At 36.3% G+C, this 17,448-nt stretch overlaps 1 protein-coding gene across 1 annotated transcript in view; it reads left to right on the top strand.

The window, feature by feature from the left end:
- LOC148353789 (ankyrin-3-like) overlaps positions 1–17,448 on the top strand; it is a 127,255-nt gene that overhangs the window by 45,175 nt on the left and 64,632 nt on the right. The window contains exons 3-10 of the mRNA XM_088350924.1: positions 2,308–2,406; positions 5,204–5,302; positions 7,216–7,314; positions 8,487–8,672; positions 11,472–11,570; positions 13,601–13,699; positions 15,149–15,247; positions 16,963–17,160. Of these exons, the coding sequence (XP_088207050.1) occupies positions 2,308–2,406; positions 5,204–5,302; positions 7,216–7,314; positions 8,487–8,672; positions 11,472–11,570; positions 13,601–13,699; positions 15,149–15,247; positions 16,963–17,160 (978 nt within the window). The remainder of the gene's footprint in view (positions 1–2,307; positions 2,407–5,203; positions 5,303–7,215; positions 7,315–8,486; positions 8,673–11,471; positions 11,571–13,600; positions 13,700–15,148; positions 15,248–16,962; positions 17,161–17,448) is intronic.

The raw sequence follows: 17,448 nt of genomic DNA, 5'->3' as shown, positions 1-17,448 counted from the left end.
GCAGAATGTTGGTCCAACCACAGCAGCTAATCTGAAGTCTTCTGTAAATTAGTTAATTAGAAGGCAAGCTGCCAAAAGCTGCAAATAATCAACTTCAAGCTTTGAATGTCAATGTACGCATTGCAAAAAGTGTGGGGAAAAAAAGAATGATCTTGTTGGCAATGTTAAGTCTTTTTTTATGTATAACACTAAAAGTAAAGTACCTGCAACCCTAGAAGAGGATACATAATTCACAAGGAGGAGTAAAATTAATAAAAATAAATTTTAAATTAAAGAAAATTACACGCAATATAATGTACAACTAACACTATGAATATGCACGTATTTATTATATCATTAATATAATGTCGTTGTTTTTTATGTTTTTACCCTTTTGCACTTTAAACAAAATGTTTTACTTCACTGAAAGGAGAAGCCCTCCATATTTATACTATCATACAATGACAATAAAGGCCATTCATTCATTCATTTTCATTTGAATAAAAAAGTTATTTTAATATGATATCAAAATATGATGTTTGATATACACATTTAAAACGATTTAGAATTACTAATAAAATGTATAAATAATATAAAAATAAATAAAACAAAAACAGGGAAAAAAAACTATTTTAACAATGAAAAGAAAAATATTTCAAATGATCAAATTTAGATTTATAATCAGAAAATTGTAATTATATATCATTTTGTGTATTTGATTTTTTGAAAAAATATATTGTAAAAATAATACAGTATATAGGTGTTTTTTCTTCTTTTAGAAGGGGCAAAATGTTGAAGGGACATTGTGTAATATTTAGTGCCTCCAAGTGGTAAAAAAAACAAAAACATTGTTATGAATAATAAGCAGAAATACATGAACTATCATACAAAAGAGAATTTTCCAAATGCTCATAGGTTGGGAGATTTGTATTTATTTTTCATAAGCCTGGCCAAGAAGGGGCTGACATGATTGTCGCCACGAGTACCCACAAACACCTTGTAATTTTTTTTGGGGGGGGAAGTGAGAAGAAAAATAGGGCATCTTCTGTACTCTGTAATTCTGTATAGTTTTTACTCTTCCGTGTGCTTTACAGCTCTCTTTTAAGATTGCACTGCTCTATTGAGTGCCATTTAGTGGTAAAAAAATACACTGTGTCCCTTTAAATTGTATCAACATTCGAAAAAAAAATTAAAAACTTATTGAGCAATAGTATCTGCTGGTGTGAAAAAACGCCCTTTGTATTTTGGTGCTCAAGTCCACCCATCCGTACACTAGTCCAATAGTTCTCAACTGGTCTGACTTTCCACCACTCCATCTTAATGACAAGCTGCGATCCAAATCAATAAATATTTTCTACTTTTCAAATATATCCCATCGAAGGATTGTGCATTTAAAATGCCGATAGTAAAAGTTATTCACCTTTTTTTTTTTTTTTTTTTTTTTCAAAAAATTAAATGCCAGGAAAAACCAAAACAACGTCAAGTACCGTATATACTCACACAGCTCAGTAGCCTAGATGGTAGTGTGCCCGCTTTGAGACTGGGAGGTCGCTGGTTCGCGCCTCGGCCGAGACATACCTAATTGGTATAATGGCGGCGCCCTCTGGCTGCGGCTGCATCGACTCGCTACAACGGGTCAGGTGTATCGACATTTCGTTCTGTGTACATTGTTACAAAGAATGACAATACAAAGGAAATTATTATTATTATTATTATTATAAGCCTACATCGTATATAAGCGACCCCCTAAAACGACTTTAAAATAGCCACATACAAAAAAAAATATTTATAAAGAGTGTAACCTAAACATGGATTATTTTTATTTATGTAGTTAATAAAGATTAATAAACTGGTAAAAAGCTACAAATATAACATTCTTAAACCATTTAAAGTTCTTTACAACAGGCCTCCATTGGCAGACACTCGTCCACCATTTTCTTAGTTCATCTCCTCCTTCAAATTGATCATTGATTTCACTGTTTGCCACTTTTCCTTCCCCTTATCACTAACTTTTGTAGGACCCATTATGGGTTGAAAAGGGGAATAAAACCAAGAAAATACCAATAGAATGAAATGTGTTCCCTTTCAAACATGCCGATTGACTAATCAGGTAGAAGAGATCAAGCAGGACCTTATCGCCATTTACTGTAAAGTAGGTTTTTTTTTTTTTCTTTTTAAGCTTTGGTTTGCCACATAAAAGGCCTGCGACTCATTGAAAACAGGCCCTGACCCACCAGTTAAGAAACACTGCACTAGTGGACTTGTCAGTTCAACGTTTACTGTGTCATCAATGTCATTTGTCTTAAGTGTCTCGTTTGTTTTTGTCAGAATGGCCTGAACGCTCTCCATCTGGCCTCCAAAGAAGGCCACGTGGAGGTTGTGGCTGAGCTACTAAAACTCAGCGCCGCTGTGGATGGAGCTACCAAGGTGAGCCACACTGTTTCGTTTACCTATCCCTACATCCAGAGCACCATTGGAATCACATTTTGCCCTGCAGGGATTAAACAGTGCAGAGCTACTTCAAGCATGCAGCCTCTTGAATTTGCTTGGAAGTATTACTTGTTTAACATTTTCACCGCTCCTGGAAGAGCTGTACTTAAATGTACTTTAAGAACAAAGAAGGCGGCGGCACATTCTGTTTCTTAGAATGACTGCAACAACAAACCTTCTTGGTATGCATTTGGGAGGGGTCTGCTCTCCTCAAGCCGCTTTCATGTGAGACTAATAAACACTTTCGAGGGGGAATTTATCCCCCATTAATGTTTGGCAGTGGCTTCCGTCGCACCACCCTACCCTTCTGCCACAGGCTACCAAGCTTCTGCCGACAAACACATGAAGTGATGAAATATTCAAAAAGAAGGCGAGAGTCTCCGAAATTAAAGCTTTGCGATTGTGACGCCCCGAGCGGTCTCCCGGATTAGCGAAAAGTCTTGGGGTTGTGGTTCATTTGCGCTACATATTTTTGTACAGACAGTTTTCTTTTTTAATTAAATCATTGAGATTGAAGCTGTAATATTTTATATTCCCCATTGTGTGAATACACAGCATCTGGGACTGACATGTAGAGGCAAATGTTTACTGGCGAGGGTCTCTATTTTTCAGAACTTCTCACATGTCTGAATAATATAGCAATGACATGCCTTTGTGAAAATGACTGGGGGGTAAAAAAGTGTACATTTTTGCACACCTATGGATTCAGTTACCTTTGTAATGAGGGGTTAATGCACTTGGGAGAAAAAAGAAAAAAAAGCTGACACAAACCCCCTCAAAGTTAGGAGATTCTTCATTGAGGAAAAATCCAAATATGTCAGCCCCAAATCGACTATAGCAGGGGTGGACAACCCACAATTTCAAAAGAGCAATAACAGACCAAAAAACAAACAAACAAAAAAAACGTCTGAAGCCACAAGATACTAAAAGCCTTGTAAAAACCTTATTCTAAATTAAAGAAAGGGTGATTCTTACACATAAGTTAGTCATTCAATATATAATACTAATGCTAAAGAAATATTTCTATCCCCCATTTTTTCCATTATCAAACATTTCGGAAAAATCTCCAGGGTGTCACTAGGGCAGCTCTAAATAGCCACATGCATTCTAGGGTACTGACCCCTGGACTATAGGCTATAAAAAAATTAAGTTTCCAGATTTTATAAATTCAAATTTTATCAAAAGCAAACTTGCAAAGGATTAGTGATGATGAGCCGTGCAGAGACTCTACAGATGATGTTTTCAAAATGATGCCACTGATCTCAAAGTAGGCCATATTATGTTGAAAGATAATGTTTTCTTTGGAGCAGGAACAAAAACTATCAGTGTTACATATTTTTTTATCTTATTTTGCAGATCAAAACAAAAGTTAATGTATCATTTATTTACTCCCCAAATAAACAAAATTTTACTGGTTTTAACTATTCCATGGATTTGAAATTATCATGTATTTTCATATTTGTTACAAATTGAAGAACCTTAAATGTCATAAACTTATTTCCATTTTAGATTTTTCACTAAAATATTTCTTTAAAGAGCTCTCTGAACTAATTTAACAAAAATTAATTACACGCACTTCTCACTGTATAAAGTATATTCTGTTTGTTATTTAACATAATTAACATCCAGTATTGTGCGGTGAGGTCCATGTCTGGTAAGGCACAGTCAGATTTACAAATGATCCTACATCTTTTCTTATTCATCATGTAATTCATAGAACAAGAAAGCAAAATGTAAACCTTAGCACAGGGAGAAAAAACATCTAAATGTCTTGTCTGTATAAATGACATCTATGTGCTGCTCCTTCTAAATAAAAGCATCAATAAATTGCTAATTCTCCATTATGAAAAAAGTTCATGCAATGACAAAAAATATTGGATGGCTTGACTTTCTGTTGTCTTGCTAATGTTACCACTAATTCTATTGTTTAGGGCTGAGGTATGCGCCTAATGAAAATCTTTGGTCTCACTATCGCCCTCTGCTCTGAGGCAAGAGAATTGCCTGGCTCACCCTGCAGCTGGGAGAATCAGTTCACTAATGTGTTAGATACTAATTGTTTCAAAAGTATTCCTAATATAATGTGAATGTCAATTTTTAAAAAGAAAATCCAATAACTGTAAATAACGGTTGTAAATAAGAAAGAATTTTAATATGTACAATCAATCAATATATTTTCATTTCATATTTCTGTGACATGTGAGGCGCAGCATCAACTGCCTCCCCCGAATGATCATCTCTTGTCAAAGTCAGCAGGCTGTGAAAAACTATGAATCAAGAAAGTCAAATTAGGTTTAAATGTATCTGTTCTAGCTCAAAAGATTGTCTTGTAAAATGGATTGACGTGTCCGGGTAAGCAGTTTCCTTTCAAATCAGCCACCGTGATCATAAGAAAAGTAGCATACGTATCACCATCATCCAACAGTAGCCTACAGTCCATCATATTACAGGCGGGGGATCCCACAGGGTCATTTCTGCAATCACAGGGACGAGGCAGGTTCAGGCCTTGTTTATGGCCTAGCTCGGTGACGGCCCGTTTACGTACAGGAAGCTTTCCATCGGAAGCAGCACTTTGTCGGCACAGAGGCTTTTGGAACTTAAGCGTGATTGCCGTGTGTGGATACTGACCTGGATATAAACAGACTTGGCTGCACATCCTTTCATACACACACACACAAGTACAGAACAGGTGTGCAAGAGCTTAACAGCATTCCTGTGCCCATTCTGTGTGATCCAGAAAGGAAACACCGCCCTGCACATTGCATCTCTGGCCGGTCAATCGGAAGTCGTCAAAGAGCTGGTCACAAATGGAGCCAACGTCAACGCGCAATCTCAGGTGAGATTTAAGCAGGGGCGGAACCCCCCCCCCCAAAAAAAAAAATTTAAAAAATAGAAAGCCTCAGCATCGAGTCCCGGGAATCACTCAGCTGATAGCTCTTGGCTCGATCTGGCGCCTTGCCCAGTAGGCTTCTTTCTCTCACAGAGCCGCTGGCGTCACATTTTACAGCCTGCTCAGTCACGTCAAGGTGAAGTCAAGGGTTTTACATTGATTTATTTACTGTTTCTGTCAAAGTAAGGAAGATGTTACACAAGCAGTATTTCTATTAATTAACAAATATTAGAAATCTTAACAAACATATTTTGATTTACCAAATGTCCATACTTTCCAGTGCAGGGCTCAAGCCAAAAGCAGTGCTACATCCAAATAAACAACCATTGGGTAAAAAAAATAACAAAAGTGGGTTAAAAAAAGGATCCATTACCAATGTGATCCAACCTTTGGGACTCCTTTTTCAAAAATTACCTAATTAATTGGAATAGTTTAATTCATTGCCGTATTGTTACGATGTTTTAATTTTAATTGCACTATTAACTACAACTTAGAGCCAATTCTAAAAACTATGTTGTACATATTTTTGACTTTTTATCCTGACGCACTTTTCTCTTTAAAGTCTTTATTACTTGTTTACCCTGGAGTGCCATGTCTGATGTTGTTGCATACAATGTTTTACGACATTGTTGTCAATGACAATAAAGACTAGGCAATTCCATCTTTCAGGTTCCCATTAGAATTAGAATTGATTTTAGTCATCGATAACAACGTAGTGAACATTGTTTACAACAATATTAGCAGGGTTGGGTAGGGTTACTTTAACTGGATTACTTTCAATTACTTTTGGATTACTCCAATACCAAATATGCTAATAAAAGACAAAAGAAACTAAATATGAATAAAATTATGACTCACAACACATGGTAAGCTTTCTCTCCTGGCTTTTGATCTCCGGCAAAACTAACAAAACTAACATAAAATGCGACAGAAACAAAATTAAAATAAATCAGCTTGCCAACATCATTTTTGCCGTTCCATGTATTCCATTACTCCCCAAGCCTGCACAAAATTTAGTAATTTTATTCACATTTGGTTTCTTTTGTCTTTTATTAGCATATTTGGTATTGGAGTAATCCAAAAGTAATTGAAAGTAATCCAGTTAAAGTAACCCTACCCAACCCTGAATATTAGGCATGGCACTCCAGGATTAACACGTAATAAAGTCTTTAAAGACAAAAAAGACCATATGAATTGTGACCGGAAAAGCGGAACTAATAAACATAGACACAAATTAAGGTTTTTGGAAAAGGATTAATTTACTGGTTGGATGGTTGGTTGGTTGGTTGGTTGGTTGGTTGGTTGGTTGGTTGGTTGGTTGGTTGGTTGGTTGGTTGGTTGGTTGGTTGGTTGGTTGGTTGGTTGGTTGGTTGGGATGTTGATCGGATCCCTTAACAACCAGGGGTCGTGGGGACCCCTTTTCCAGTGGTGTGTCTTGGGCAAGTCCAGCCTTGTGGCGCCCATTCCTCTCCGGGCCTGTATACTCACTAGAAATCTTTGTGACATCCCATAGCACACTCACAATATATATATATATATATATATATATATATATATATATATATATATATATATATATATATATATATATATATATATATATTTTTTTTTTTTTTTTTTTTTTTTTTTTTTTTCAAAAAAATAGTTTTGTCCAAGCTTTACAAGATGACCCAGTTGTTATTATTTCGTTTACAACAAGTTTACAACAAATCGGAAATAAATAGCCAGACATTCAATGTACTAACATATACTATAACAGTATATCTATTGTTTGAGTTGAAGTTTACATCCCAAGGTTATTGGTTCTGGTGGATGCATGAAAATATGCCAACAAGCGCTTCATTTTGTCTGTACTGCAGAATGGCTTCACTCCTCTTTACATGGCAGCCCAGGAGAATCACCTGGAGGTGGTACGTTTCCTTCTCGAGAACAGCGCCAGCCAGAGTATGGCCACAGAGGTACTCCACTCGGACAAGTTGTTCAGACCAGTCGATAATGCAATGATTTTTATTTTCGTCTGCCTTATGAATCAGTTTTTCTACTACAGTGTTGTTAAAATGGAAATTGTTCAGGATTTCCCTTGAGTTTGTCTTCCATTCAGACAGATCCGCCCCTGTGAAGAACAAATCCGCAAAAAAAATATTTTGGTATCAAATAGTTGGTGTTCAGTAATTGCATCTAGACAATTTCTAGTAGTAAAAGCTAACCATTTTTAACAAATGCACATTGCCCCAGCTCGTGGTTTGAACAATAATGCTCTTTACTTTGCAACTTATGATCTTATCAATTTGGAACTCCCCGTCTTTGTCCTTGCAGTCCATGCTGTCTTTGTCTTGATGCACTCTGCCCGGTTTCATTGATCGCTTGTCAGGCAAAGGTAGCCTGACCTTGAGCGTATCAATGATGAGTTTCGCTTCTCGAATCCAATTTAACAAAGCCCAGCTTGTGTAGACTAACACACTTGCATTTAAACTTACCAGTCTCAATCCACTGATGGGTTAATTAAATTAACTCATTTTTCCGACTGTTCCTTTTGTCAAAAAGGGAGCTTGCTTACTAACGACACTGTTCAATACATGACAAGTCAACACTTAATTTATCAGCATTATATCGAATATTCATGGGTGTTATATTTTTCCATACGTAACATCTATTAGTATGCTGTATGGAAAAGCTAAAATGTTAAACAAAGCAATCACTCATTCATTAACCTGACTTGTTGCAAGATTTATCATTATGTGGTTATAATGGTGCATAAACATAACTTAGAAACTTGTTTGCAGGCTATACTGTAGCTTCATGCACAGATGTAGTTAGGAGTATGTTGAGTACTATGTTTTATCCATGAGCTGGCTCATTTTGACCAAAGTGAGCGTCACGCCACTTCTGTTTGCCAATTCCCAGCTAAAACGCTAGTGAAGATTGCATGTGAAAGTTAGCTTGAGTTACATAAATGTAAGTTATCCACTATGAGAGTTTATTTTTGAACGTTCGTTTTTTGTTTAACAAACCTCACCATATCATCATCTTAGGGTGTATTTCATGTGCCCTAAATACCCAATAAATATCCAAATAAAACTAGTGCCTCTTTGCCGATTGTGATGTCGTCATTTGTCATGCTGGTGCTCAGGACGGCTTCACGCCTCTGGCGGTAGCCCTCCAGCAGGGTCATGACCAGGTGGTTTCTTTGCTTCTGGAGAATGATACCAAGGGAAAAGTCCGCCTGCCCGCCCTGCACATTGCTGCCCGTAAAGATGACACCAAAGCCGCCGCCTTGCTCCTCCAGAACGACCACAACGCTGATGTGGAGTCTAAGGTGAGGCCATCATATTCAACTAGATCCTTTTTTTTCTTGCCCGACTTTTGAGGATTTGTAAACTTCTCAGCTCACAATGGACAACATTTACTTGTTTTTCCTCACTAACTACACACTCTTTCCTCTTTTGGCTGACTTTGTAGATGATGAATAGAACTACAGAGGTACACCTCAACTCTGTACATTCAGTTTCTCCATCTCAGCTCATAAACGGTCTAAAAAAATGATCCAATTCCCGGAAAGATTTCCTTTAGACCTACAGTAACTTTGAAAGTCCTTTGTCCTGCCCCTGCTCCTTTTGTTCCCATTTAACACCACCCTCCTCCTATTCCATGGCTTGACTCCCTTAGTGATTAACGGATTCATGGCGCATGAGTTGCTCAATTTTGGAAAAGCAAGGCTATCCTTGATTGAAATGGTTTCATGGTGCCTAAAATAGAAGCTTCGGCTGGTATTTTTGGCTAATGTTGGAATTTCAATATCGACTACTTTGTCCTAATTGTTTAATCCATGAAACAGATTAACTCATTTGCTGTCATTGTCCATAGCCGCCATTGGCAGTGAATGATTATTGCCGATGATGTTTATAGATGTTAATGACACTGAATTAGTTAAGTTAGTGAATGATAACCAGTATGTAGAGCATGTAAAGCGGTTATCAGCAGTGGCTTGTCCTTAACCCGCATGGCAACAAAACTTTTACCAAGCATAACTTTGTATCTGGTGTGTGAATTTTGAGAGATTATTTACACCAAATGCCTTTAATGGTCCGTGGCAATATTGGCAGATTTTGTTGTTGTTTTTTTTAACACTTTCAGTGCCATTAAAAGGATTCAAAGTAATTCCACCTATCTTCCATTTAAGTAGTGTGGCAATGAACGAGTTAAAAAAATGACTATTTCATAGCTTTTTTAAGGCCTTCGGTGTGAGTACAAACTGAACAATGTTTGCAAATATGTTTACTCACAGGTACAAAAATGACCTCTTGAAAATGAACTTTAAAGGAGAGTTGGGAAAATGGAGACGCAGGAAGATTTTCAAATTCATAGTTTCAAAGTTTGAAGGACATTTTGATCTTTGACTTTGAAAAGTGAGTGTGTGGGCCCGTTTGTTGCTGCCTGTACATTACCTTTTTCTTATAATACTTCAGCTTACTTTTTCTGCCCCTTGATGTCAATCAATGCTGTCGTTTAATATAATGTGCAGACTCTTGTGCAGAAGAAGTCTGATCAGTTACTTATTATTTGAATCCAACATGAGGCTTGTTGGCATGGGATCCACCAACTCCTTTGACATGGAGTGAAACAAATTGAGTATTTGGCATCTCTCGGTGTTCACGTCAATTTTTAAGGGACTGTTCATGGTCGTAGCAGTGCATAGTACCATAGTATCTTTGCTGCAATGATAACGCCAGGCTTATTAATTTGCTTGGCTGGTGTTTGAGTGTATCAAAGAATACAAGAATAAAACAATGTTTTGACATGGTCCCAGTGAAGTGCAGTAAGGTTCATCTCTGTTGAGGCACAATCAGATTTACAAATGAATGTACCTATATCTTATTCATCATTTAATTAGCAGAGCAAGAAAGCAATTTATAAACTGTAACATAAAAAACATGTTGTTGTCCTGTCTTAAACAAAGTGTTCTTTGGAATGAAAGCATCAATGGATAGGTAATCCTTCATAATGAATAAAAGTCCATGCATTGATAAAAAAATACTCGATGGCTTGACATGCTGTCATCTTGCTAGTATCAGTAATTGTATTGTTTGGGGCGGGAGCTTGCGTTAATCAGAATCATAGGTCTCACTATCGCCTTCTACCAAATCCCATGCATCAATCTGCATTTGCAGTTGCTCAGCACATTAGTATGTTATATATTAATTGTATTACTAAATTAATAGTATATTGTGAAAATTCAGCTATTTTTAACAAGACGTGACGTTCAATGAGAAGGAACTTCAAAACCAAATAAAATTAACCATTTTATATATTTTCAATTTGTATTTCCATAATGGTAAATCTTCACCTGCCTGTCCTGATTTTAGATCACTGCATGGTCCTTATTGTTAATAATTACAATATTTATTTTTGCTTTGGTTGTTTGGGGCATTGGATAGGGTATCCATCTCCAAAGACCTTATTTCCTCCAGATTATTAATTTTGTGGAATGATTGCACAGCTTAATGTGGGCAACTGTTGTATCATTTGGGCAGCTGTTGCTCCCTAAGCCAGGAAGTGACTCTCATTCAGGGTTACGCTCACTGACTTACCCGACTCCTAAAATGACATGTAGCTCAATTATTCTTTGGGATGTTCATTAGGGTTTAAAAAAATGTGCATTGTGCTTTTGGTACTATGACGTTGCCTATTTTTATATGATTACAAAACTAAAACATGTAAATAAATTAGGACAAATAACAAATAGCACAGTATTTTTTTTTGCACTTCCCAATTAATTACAAGGTTATAAAATGCTGACAAATTTCAAATATGCAGATTAGTCTTTTGCTAATCTCCGAAACACAATGACAACATCTGTCAGTCCATTTGATTCTGAAAATGTTGGATAATGTTCCAGCTACACCAGGAATCAGATGGTGCATTGAAATACATTGTTCTGTTATCAGTACCGTGAAACATTTGGCACATTGCAATGATTCTTCAATCCAAAAAAATCTGTCCAGGAAAAAGAAATATTTTGAAAACCAACCTAGTGTTAGTGTGTATTTCTGTTTGTGTCTGTTTGTTATATGCCTTCAATTAAATGTGTTTTTGCTGGTGTTTGTGTTCCAATCAGAGTGGCTTCACCCCACTTCACATCGCAGCCCACTACGGTAACATCAACGTGGCCACGCTGCTTCTAAATCGAGGGGCTGCTGTGGACTTCATGGCCAGGGTAAGTTTCAGTTTGCTGCAACCTTTTGTGTTCCAAATGGGGAAATGAAGTTTAAATTTATATGATAAACACAAAAAAACATAATCGCTGGGTTATTAATAGTTTGGTTTTATTGCAGTCTAATAAGACATGAAACTTACTTTTAAAAAAAAGTCCTAATAAGTTAAGCTTAAATATAAGATACCATACAATATATGCAAACTACCTAAAATTTGAATTGTCTTGGTTGTCATTCACAACGACTTAGCGAACATTTGTTTGGAACAAAATTAGACATTACACTTCAGGATTAACATTTGATAAAGACTTCAATGAGAAAAAGTATATAAAAAGAGTGTCAGGAAAAATAGGCTAACATATTTTATCAGGTAGAGCTTGGAGACTATTATAAGTTGATAGTCAAAACAATAGTAAAATTCTTAATTTAGCAGCAACAACATTAAATTAGGCGACAGAGACTATGTTCATACCCATTTTTCTAAACAATACCCATTTTTCAATCCAACTTGCAAGATATATAATATTCACAGTCTTGCACATCACTCGGGTGGTAAAGGTAAAGGCGGAGGAAATGCTGACTAGCTAGAAAAGTACCTGGCTAGGAAGATACCCATGGAGCAAGCTCACAGGCGACTGACTTATGTACTATTTTAGTTACACTCAGCTAAACTTAACCAAACAATTCAGATTATTTTGGAACTTCATTTTAATTCAATTGTACATTATTTATATATATATATATATATATATATATATATATATATATATATATATATATATATATATATATATATATATAGCTTGCTCTTTTGTTGTAAACTGACTTGCTAGCCAGGTTGTTTTGTAGCAAATTATCAAGAGCACATACCATTGTTGTTTGTTGATTATATACACCCAATAATATGTGTGCTACTTGGTATGAAATGCTGGTGTGCCTCAATTAATCGGGAATAGCGATGTAAAGCAAAAAACACATATTTTAAAATCACAATTTAAGAAGTGAATCATCTATGATTCAGTCTGTAGAGTCAAATATTTCCGATTTTAAAAATTACTTTGAGTCTAAAGGGACACTGTCCTCTATTTAGTATCTTGTTGTGTTAAAAAAAAAAACCTTTGTTTGTAAAAACAAGACAAAATAATGCTGATTAGAAAATAAGCAAAAATACATTAACTGATTACATAAACACGCATTTTTAATGTGTAATTAAATGTGCAATTATTTGACATAGCATGAACCTCACTTACAGGGATTTGGACATAGCATGAGCTTCACTTACACGGTGCTGAAATAATTATCTGCCATCTTCTTGTTACCTGTACCCCAAAAAAAGAGAGTGCGGGTAGTTGCTTTGATTCTCTGGAATCTGTATTCTTCTTTGCGCTTTTGAGCGCTCGTTTTTGGTTTCATGACACAGTACAGTGACATCTAGTGGTCAAATAATGCACACTGTCTCTTTAAAAACTAAGTAATATCAAAACCCTAGCCTTTCAATGTATTACAACGTATTAAAGAATTTATGATAAGTTATTTCAACATTCACATTAGATTGTGTATGATCTTCTGAAAACTTTTTCTGTTGTTTTCTATGAATGTTGCATAAAATATCATTTTAAATAATTTGATTCAAAAATAGGAATAATTTTCATCATTGTTCTATGAAAAATTGAAAAGCATCCTCTTACTGGAAGAGGATAATTTATTCATTGTTTAGTGAGACACACTTGCATGTAAATGCACCATCTTGTTCCAGCACTGTATGATTCGCAGGATTATAAGTTATTTTCATGTTTGACAAGGTTCCTAATTACATTAGCCAATGCAAAGAGAAGTATTTGTGCTGCTTTGTGGTTTTAATCACATGTTGTCTGATGTTCTGTGCAAGTAGGAGGTCTGCATACTGAATTAAACACACATACTCCTATAATAGTAATTAAGCTGCACACCACATGTGTTTTTGTCTGTGTGCCTTGCTAATAACAAATCATTGCTTATAGTAATTTGCCATTGTCTATTTCCCCCTCTCAAGAACGACATCACGCCGCTCCATGTGGCATCTAAAAGAGGCAACAGTAACATGGTCAAGCTGCTACTGGATCGTGGCTCCAAAATAGATGCCAAGACCAAGGTGACTACAAGATTATTTTTATAACTGGAGGCTGTTGATGCTAAATCATGTCCCTCCCGCAGGATTGATATGGAACTGCAGCAGATTACAGGATATATTTAGGATCATTGGGAAGTTACAGTATACTTTTAAAGATTGGCAATGGTTGACTGATATCATTATCTATACATAGTATTGTTGGTATTTTTGTTATAATTGATTATTTGAGATCAGGGATGGACCCAATGGTAGGTACCTGGGACTGTCTTCCCAACATACGCTTACATTTATTTTATTTTTTTAATTTTTTTTTACATTTTCCGTCATACTAAATTTGCGTGATTAAACGACCCCAAATTTCTACCTTGCAGTTTGCTGGTTTATTGCCAGCAGACTTGCTTACTCATAGCATACATCACACACACTCATACTTTATTTAAACATAGAAGGCATGGCAAAAACGGAAACAATTTAATCCAGTGATCCCCTTACAATAAGACAGTTACTTTTCACGGTTTTGGTACTTCACGGATTTGCATCATGCATTGTATTCTGCATTCTGATGGGCCAAACAGTCCCAAAGATAGTAGTTATCGGTCATTGATAATAAAATGATTTTATTTGCTGAATAAATTCTTGGGCCTGTAAAAATGTTTTGTTCTTTGATTTCAATGCATTGTTGGGTATTAAATTGGATAATAATTGTCAAAAAATATGGATGTTTTTTGGAAGATAAACTTTGGTTCATTGTATATTCTTTGAAAATCAATTTGATTTCCTGGAGCTTCAAAGGTAGGAGAAAAGACCTATTTTCAGTTTTATTTTATTTTATGAACAACAAAAACAATTGTCAGTTGTTTGGCTATCCAAAACAGCCACAGGAGCAAACAAACAACCCCCACAAGTGCAAGGGATCACTGTATACATTTATTTACAGGAATATATAGTTTTCATACATAAAATGCCTCATTTTTTTCAAATGTTTTATTTTTTTAGTGACACTCTTCTTCTTTTTTCTGTCTGCATTAATGAATTTTACTGCCCCACCGTGGTCAAACCAGGCGCACCAAAAGAAGGATTGAAATCATAATGATGTCCAAATCATTATCGTCTTATCTTCTATTTATTTATTTTTTACTTGAAATTGCACTAAATGACTCATTTTATTAATGTACTTTACTGCCTTTTATTTGTCTGTTTTTCTTCTTACCTAAGAAATTTTTAAAAAAGCATCAGTTAAATATTCTAATTATAAATAGTACATTTTACTATGGTGTTGAGGGATCAAAAACAGTATTATTCATTATTTATTTATTTATTTTAATAAACAGGTAGATCTTTGGGGAATCGTTCTGACACATTTATCCATCCATCCATTAGCTGCACCGCCTATCCATACTGTATTAAAATTGCCATTGACCTTAAAAAAACAGTTTTGTATCCTGAGTAAAACATTATTTTTTCTCTTAGGATGGGCTCACTCCTCTTCACTGTGGGGCGAGGAGCGGTCATGCTCAGGTGGTAGAAATCTTGCTGGACAGAGGCGCTCCCATCCTCTCCAAGACCAAGGTAGCTACTTGGGCATGTTCATGATTCAGGAAATTGAAAAAAAAAAATCTTAAGAGACGAGTTTGTGTTCCAAATTATGGATAGCAACATACTGCAATACAGTGGTACCTTGATATGAGTTTTTCTCGATTAGCTGCACAAAGTGCATTATTCAAAAGACTGTTGAGAGGTTCCACCGCCAAAGAGCAGCAGTGAAATTTGGATTACCTTCAATTTACGTGGTAGCATTGATTTATTTTTTACCTAAGAGAGATAGTTTGGAGGAGAAGCAGAATATTTCTGATGGATTAAGGAATGAAATCATAGCAAAATATGAGCATTTTTAGTCAATTTTTAGTTCTCTTAAACTATTACTGTCACGATGTTAGTAGGATCATAGAGGCCGACACAGTAAATCACAATTAAACTCTGTGCTGGAAGCAATGATGTGGTTAGGATGATGTCTGATGAGCATTGGCCAGATCTCCGAATAAATGGACTGACTGTACATCTTATTCATCATTTGAATGACACCACTTTATGAGTTTGTTTGAAAAAATATATACATTTTCCTTGATAAAATACAAACTGTGGCATAGAAAAACGTTGCATAACTTTTAAATAGTATCATCTTTCCATTATTTATATTAATTTTTGTCCTGTGCCTTCATCTAAAGTCCAGTTTGGAAAATTTCAATTTCGAGATGTAGATAAAGGCTAAGCAACATGATGAAAATTTCCAGATGGCTGCCCTTTTATCACTGTTAGCTAGCTAATACCACTACTTCTATTTATTGGCCCCTACAGAGTGCACCGAGGATAACTGACCGTGGTTCTTGGGGACGATAGTGAGACAAGTGATTATCAGCAACTGGTTGTTCTTAGTATTCAAACAGTAAATATAAAAAAAATCCCAAATTTTGAAAACGAAAATCCAAACACTGTGAAGTTAAACAACTTCAACAATGAATAAATAACTATTTTATATATTCTTAATTCTATGTTTACATGATGACAGGTGAGGCACAGCTTCACCTGCCTCCCTTGCATGGCTGATTTAGCAGTTTTGACTTTCACAAAATAAATAGTGTGCTGCCATCAAGTGGTAATACAGCGGGGGGGTTTTGGGGTTTTTAAGGGTTATTGTTCTATCTTCGTTATTCATTATCCATTATTCGTTATCGGTCAGTTCATAATACGCTACAATAATACAGCGACAGTATCAAGAAGCGTCATGCCATAATGGTTGTTCACTGTCCCAAAAATATCTAAACAACACAACCATGAACTTGTATTTGTGCTTTTTAATTCAAGGTACCACTGTATCTGAGTTTTTTCAAGTTTTGTTATCCCCACTGACACTTCAAGAATCCGTCAGCACCAATGAATCAATTAGCTCTCTTCACCATACTTTTCCCGTCAAATAGCAGAGCTTTTGTTGTTGCCGTGGTGACGTGGCATCGCAATGTCCCTGCGACCTGAACAGAACGCTACCACTTTGACCTGTCGGGACCACCAATGTAACCGTAGACATTGTTGTAATGCCTTTGTTATAACAATGCTTCACAGTCTCCCAGCAAACTTCCTTCAGTCTTTCTCCGCAGCTTCCTTGGCCCATCTGAGTGACCCTTTATCTTTCTGTCTGTCCATCTACCTTTGTGTGCGTCTGCGTGTTTCTTTCTCTTTTTGCCCCCCCTCTTTCCTCCTTTCCATCCCTCCTTTCGCCGTCACCACAGAATGGCCTTTCGCCACTCCATATGGCAACTCAGGGGGACCACCTGAACTGCGTGCAGCTCTTGCTGCAGCACAACGTCCCAGTAGATGACGTCACCAACGACTACCTGACGGCACTGCACGTGGCGGCCCACTGCGGACATTACAAGGTGGCTAAGCTCATCGTGGACAAGAAGGCCAACCCCAACGCCAAGGCCTTGGTAGGATTCAATCAGAACTTGGAGGATATTGTATTATTCATCTTGTTTGCATTCAAAATTTTGAATTTGACATTATAAAAGCAGAATTCTGAATACAGCTGTTGGTCTGGATCTCTCTACCAGTCTACCCAACGTAACAATGAATGAAGGGGGCTGAATGAGCCATGATAAACAGTGGCTCCTCTAAATCCAATATTAATTATTATTACAGAGTAGCCCATGGACCTGTTCTCAAAATAGCTCACCAGTTCTGGATCATTGTGATTTTCTAGTTAAAGGATTTTTTTT

This window comes from Urocampus carinirostris, chromosome 13, assembly GCF_059441175.1.
Source record: "Urocampus carinirostris isolate Australia breed hairy pipefish chromosome 13, RoL_Ucar_1.0, whole genome shotgun sequence".
In the NCBI taxonomy this organism is placed as follows: Eukaryota; Metazoa; Chordata; class Actinopteri; order Syngnathiformes; family Syngnathidae; genus Urocampus; species Urocampus carinirostris.
This window is presented reverse-complemented; position numbering and strand designations above follow the sequence as displayed.